The following is a 6,636-nucleotide window of genomic DNA, read 5'->3' on the forward strand; positions in this document are numbered from 1 at the left end:
AGTTAGAGTACTGTACTTAAACCTGTAACGTGATTTCAACTTGACTGGAAGTGCTGAGTAACAACAACTATTATACATAACAAAGTATAAGTATATAGTTGTATATACTATAAGTATATCATAATATATATATATATATTTTTTTTAAGTAAGCATTCGATAAAAATTAATGAATAAAATTATGAAAATCATGTTTCTTTATGATTTTAAACCTTTAAAATATATTATAAATATACTAAAACTTACTTTTATAGTAAAGAATTTAACTTAAAACAAGTACAAAACACTTAAGGATTTTTTAAACTTATATAATATATTTAAAAATAAAAAAAATTTTTATAATCTTACTAAATTATATCTTCTATATTCATTTTCTTAGTAGATTTATTAGCAACAAGCATAACAGAATTCATAGACTTAACAGAATTCAGTGTCCTACTAAACAAAATGCCCTACACATGACTACACCCAAAACAACTATTCAATTTTGTAATTAACTGAACTTACTCACTATTCAATACTTTAACTTGATAAAAAAAAAAAAGAAAAAGAATTTTAAAATTTTAATCTAAAAAATCCAGTTAAATAAGAAATAATAGCACAAGTATATTACAAAATTTAGTAACCTCTTTATTTGAACTTCCTAAATTACAAAATGTTAATCATTTCTTCCTGTTTAGTTTAATCTTTCTAAAAATATACAAAAAAAATTGTGTTTTCTCTATGGCTATTTTGTAATTTTTAAATTGCAAGAGAAAGTATAACTTAGTAATATATCAATCTAAAAACATTAAGGATAAATAGATTTTTTGGAAGAATAAGGTAAGAAAAAGGACACAAAAATCACAAAAATCTTTAATTTAAAAAGAGAATATATATATATATTGTCTTTTCTTTGTTATTTGCATCTCTTCTTAGAATATAGTATCAAAAGAATAGCAATTATAGGAAATAAGTCAACCAAGTATAGAGTTAAATGTATTTATATGATAGACCTTGGGCTACTGAATTGGAAAATGCTTTCTTGTTAAATCTTGAATTATTATAAGACTGTATAAAGATCTGTTCATGACCCACAAATTTGTATCCTTTAAGAACAAATAACTTGATTGGGAAAATATATATATATATATATTATAAGGTAAATTGAGGTAAAGGTTCTTGAATATTAAACAAGAGAAATTTTTGTATTAATTTTAAATAAAATGATAATGCAAATATGATAATGATGAGGAGAAATTAAATATATATTTTCATTTTTAATTATTAACAATCGTGACTATACAGAATTACTTTCCTGGCAATAAATCGTCCTTAGTTTAGCGATTAAATTGCATTTAAAAACGCAATGATTCATAAAAAAATATCTTAAAGAATTCTTTCTTAATTAGCATAAATTTATAATAACATAAATTAAGAAATTCAAGAGAATTTATTCATTTATTTTGCAAGAATAGATAATCTATTCTATATTCTCTTGTAAGAGTGATGTAGAGAGAAATGAAAGGAGTACATTTATTATTAATTTGTTTATATGTAAAACATAAGCAAAATGAATAAAAATAATAATTAAAAAGAAAAAAAAATTAACTTTTTTTCCCCTTATTGGAAAAGCCATTTTATAGATATTCCAGGAATTGTTGAATATGACACTAGACTATTCCTAAAAATCAATTGAGATTACAAAGTAAATATCACTAAGATGTTTATTTTGTTATATTTTCAAAGATAAATCGATATTAATTAACCTAAAAAGTGTTAAAAGTATTTTTTGACATATCTCACGTGTTGAACACGCTATGATCGATTTGGCGGCAATGGTGTAATCTCTATAAAACTGGCTCACGTTCGACTTTTAATTTACAATTTACACGTAAAAAAAAATAAATGTTCGTTAAAATATATCATCTACACTCAATCCATTCACGAAGATTAACAATAACCACGAATATATTAAATTATTCGACAAAGATATTATAAAAACCGAAGCGATTAATTACATTATCTATTGTAATAATACAATAATTGATGTAAATAACTTGTACAATTAGCATAATGTTGTTTTTATAAAGTTTAAAATAGTTTTTAGGTAAGTGCAAGGAGCTTACCTTTATCTGTTATTGCTTCTCTCGTGACAGGTAGAGCAGGTAACACGGTCAGCTGCTTTGTTCTTCAATCGACTCTAGTGTCGCTGACACTACTCAACCCTCACGCTGCTTTGCATGGCGATTCGTAGTAATAACCTACCTGTGTATTGTGAACATGCAGTTTGACCAGTTTCAAATAAACGGATTCAAATAGCTTGAACAGATATTTTACATACTAAATTCATCCTCACGTAACTTTAACTGTAACTTTCTGGTAATTTTCCTCGAATGTACGGTATTAAATGCAACATTACCTGTAACAACCTTGAGAAATCAAATGCTGGAAAAGAAAAAATTACATTTAAAAATTACTTAAGTAAACGTGTGTATATTTTAAGGTTGAATAAATAATTTTGTTTAACTTCTTCAACAATATTTTATATGTAAATATGTAATACATATGTGAATTATTTTGATCGAAATCAATTACTGTTAATAATGGGTAATATATTAAGTGCGATGACATTAATAGGTTTATTGTCGGATACAACAAGCAATATGTTACTCTAACCTTGTACAACCGGTACAAATATTATCATATTACGTAATGTTAATACAGAAGTAGGCATACAAAATTTTATTTTTTTATTTGATTGAAGTATACTTCTAAATACAGTAATATATTAATTATTTTACGATCACTTTACGATTTATAATTGCGTGAAATACGATATTTAAGTAACTCTTTTTGTATTATTAGCGAAGTTGCGGCCGAAGTTTTCATCTCTCAAACGTGAACGTCGAACGTCGAGCTCGACGTTCGACGTTCACGTTTGAGAGATAAAAACTTCGGCCGCAACCTCGCTATTAACTATGAAAGCCTGTACTGTGTTTAGTTAGTATTACATGGTATTGCATATTGCATTCTACAGCCTGATATAGGTATACTTTGATATATTTATTACTAATTTTAATGTTACCTTTAGAACTAGAAAAGTGACAAACACAAACGTTTTTTTATTCAATACAGCATTGATTTTCAGGCCAGCTCGAAATGAAAATCGTAATTACAGTCGACCCCCTATAACACCGTTGATTTTTCCGTTTTATATGAATTCCATGTTGTACGAGTCAGTTAGATTTTACAAATACGTGAGCCGTTCACAGCCCGGCACATATATTTATAAAATCTAAGTGACTTGTACAACATGGAATTCATATAAAACGGAAAAATCAAGTGTTATAGGGGGGGGGGGTCGACTTGTATTGATTCTGATCAATTACACTTTTATTCATCGTACTCTTTACTTCTTAACGTAACGAGTTCATTAATTACCTATTTGTTCATTAATCAGTTAAGGTTCATTTATACTATTAATTTCTAATATTAAATTTAATCGATATATAATAATTTTAATCATAGGTTCATTATTACAATAATCCTAATGAAGTGTCAAGACCTACTTAGCAAATATTCTGTAATTTTTAGATTGGACACGCCAATTACAGCACGTTATTTTAAATTACTTTCTTTAGACGTAAAGTATGCTTAACAGTGTGAAAAAACAGTGTCGTTTTTAGAAACAATTACAAATATTTTATATTTTTTCTTGAAAATTTATCGTGTAAAATCACTTATTTGTTTTTATTTACGTCTAAATTAATTCTAAAATACACTTTAAAGTAAATAAATGTATTAATCAAATTATAAAGAAGTGTTAAATAGTATAGAAATGACAATACAGTTAAACAGTAGACTTATTAACTATCGTGCTGCCATCTCTTGAGTAATAGTTGAATTATTGGTTAATTCATATTTTTATTTTATTTATTTATTTATTAATGATAGAACTGTCAGGATTTATATATTGTGTTTATAATATTAAAAATGAATTTCGAATGCTATAAAAGTAGAAAATAAAAATATTTCGTCAGTCGCATCTTCCTTTGTATTAAACACAGTATTAAAAGAAATGATATTAGTTGTAACAATTAAACTCCTACAAAGTTCTTTACTTTTTAACACTATGGCCTCATACTAAGAGGGAATAACGCTAAGAAAGTCTTAAATGTTTTGCCTCTATGAAATATATTGAATTGTAAATGTATTGTAAGAAATTACAATTAAACAAGGACATAATTACAGTTAAAAAATGGCTCTTTGATTTCAGGTTTAATGTATTATCAAGGTAGTTGCAATTAAACAAATTTTTTTCTTGGATTTTAATTGTGTAATTATTACAGATAAATCCGATATTGATATTATTTCATGGCAATTTATTAATGTAATAATTATAGCATACATTTACACATAAATTAATTTCAGATTTTATTACTTCTTGAAGCGATGAAGAGAAAAATTTAACAAAGATCCTGTCATTGTCATTTAATGGAGTGTTACAATATAAAATTTAATCATCTAAATCATTTATTTTACTACAGATTTACTTATTACTTTTCTATTATTTATATACAGTACTTACAAGTCGACCCCCTATAACACTGTTGATTTTTCCGTTTTATATGAATTCCATGTTGTACGAGTCGCTTAGATTTTACAAATACGTGAGCCGTTCACAGCCCCGCNTAAATAGTAGACCTGCAGTTGGGAATTACTAAATTTGAAATTCAATTTTGACCAACAATTGGGAAAAGGTTTGCCAACACTGTCCTAAATTTTAAAAAATGCATTCATGATATATAACTATGACATAGTAAATGTTTGAAATTTGTACAATTTATATTATACATTTCTTTAACTTTTATACAAATTAGTGAAATTTATGAACATTTCTTTTTAAAATTCAATAAAGACAGCCCACTAAACAAAACATTAATTATAAATACAATGCAAAGCATAACCTTATGCTTTGCAGTTATTTCAGACTGAAAATGTTTGTGTTACATTCCAAAATAACTGCAAATCATCATAAAATTGGTGCATTATATTTATTTTTAGAATTATTTAATCGAGAGGGCAAGTACAATTAGGATAATAATAATCAAAATCCGAAAACACTTCCGTCGATTCATTTTCGTGAGTTGCTTTATTCAAGTAACATGTCATATCTTTTCGATTATAATCTACAGATTTACAATTGGAATTATTTAAACATAAACGTATGCAATCTTCCGAACTCGTATTTGTTTTTTCTTGTAGATTCTTACCAGCAATTGCAGTCTGTGCTTTGCGAATGAAGTTTACTGAAAATTAATAAAAAGTATCATTAAATAAAGATCAGAGATTTTATAGTACGGTTTATAGAATTGCTTAATAATATAACTGTTATAAATCATATAGGCCTGCTAGTCACAACACGGTACATTGTTTACATTAGTGTATTGGCTCTTAAACGATTGTAAAACTTGAGTATTGAGAAAATCACAATGGAAAGTGTGGAGGTTTTTGATATGTGGACATATAAAAGAATATGTTAAATACAAAGAATTACAAATGAAGAGCATTGGAGAATAATAGAAGAAAAAGCAATACCAGTCGTAAAGATATAGTAAATTGTCTTCTTTATACATATTAAAGACACCGAATTTGCCATATATTATAAATATACATATAAGTTAATCTTCTTTTTAAAAAGATGTTATAAAAAAAACTCATTAAACTTACAATTTTCGCAATTTTTTCCACAAGAACCACATCGACATTCGCAACGATATGCCGAAGAAGAAGTATTAGGTGTTATATTTTTACATACTCCACCATTCAAACAACGAGGATTATTGCAAGTAATCTATAGAATAATTAGTAAGTTTATAATATATATATATATATAGGCCTATATATAATTTATTTTAATATAACTTACTAATCTTTCGTATCTTTCTAGAATTATTCCATTTTCTATAATTTCTTGATCAATTTGTAATCGACACTCTTCATTATCCTTCATCAATTGCCAAGCACGACACGATTCTTCTTTTCTCAAACATCGAAGAAGACATTGAAAAAAATTAAAAGATTTTAAAATTCCTTTATTATTTCCATTAGAATAAGCTGAATAAGTTTTTAAAAACGTTCCACTTTGAACTTTAAATTTACACTCGATAAAAGATGATCCGAGGACCACGTAAAGTACAAAGAAAATTCTTTTCATTGGGTCTAGTACTTTAAAATACTAAAAAAAAATATTAATAAAACATTTATTTATTCTTAAATATAATATACAATTAAACTGTTATATTAAACATACAGAAATTACTTACCAAAGTATTATTTTTTAATCAGAAATTTTGTTAAATTTGATTTAAAATAAGAGTAAATCATTCATCATATTAGTCACATTTATATACTTCTAATGGTTGATGTATTATTAGTTTTGATTGGTTGCTTCATGTAGAATATATATATATATATTTTTTTATTAAGCAAATTAATCAACTAATGTATTCAAATGTATAAACGAAGATTGATGAGACGGATTAAATTCCTATTAAATATTCACGAAGAATGTCCTGTTTGCTTGAACAAATGAATAATGTGATTTTATATATGAATATAATTATCGTTTATTTGACTTTTTAAACTACTTTT

General features: G+C 25.8%; 1 protein-coding gene and 1 long non-coding RNA gene across 3 annotated transcripts in view; both read right to left on the minus strand.

Moving 5' to 3' along the window:
- LOC111618631 overlaps positions 1-2,590 on the minus strand; it is a 14,633-nt gene extending 12,043 nt beyond the window's left edge. The window contains exons 1-2 of one of the 2 annotated variants that reach the window (XR_002755605.1): positions 2,324-2,590; positions 2,109-2,247 (exon numbers count right to left, since the gene is read on the minus strand). This is a non-coding gene — a long non-coding RNA (uncharacterized LOC111618631). Of the gene's footprint in view, positions 1-2,108 lie in introns of both variants that reach the window. The other variant, XR_002755604.1, reaches the window with a different exon arrangement.
- A 2,462-nt stretch (positions 2,591-5,052) lies between these two features.
- On the minus strand, positions 5,053-6,431 carry LOC111618615. The gene is made up of 4 exons (XM_023360169.1): positions 6,309-6,431; positions 5,912-6,220; positions 5,713-5,836; positions 5,053-5,291 (listed from the first exon to the last, which is right to left on the minus strand). The coding sequence occupies exons 2-4, from the start codon at positions 6,197-6,199 to the stop codon at positions 5,053-5,055; spliced, it is 651 nt and encodes a 216-aa protein (XP_023215937.1). The 5' UTR covers positions 6,200-6,220; positions 6,309-6,431.
- Positions 6,432-6,636: the final 205 nt, after the last annotated feature.

The sequence above is a fragment of the Centruroides sculpturatus genome, unplaced genomic scaffold, assembly GCF_000671375.1.
Source record: "Centruroides sculpturatus isolate CEXI.00-Female unplaced genomic scaffold, Cexi_2.0 scaffold94, whole genome shotgun sequence".
NCBI lineage: Eukaryota > Metazoa > Arthropoda > Arachnida > Scorpiones > Buthidae > Centruroides > Centruroides sculpturatus.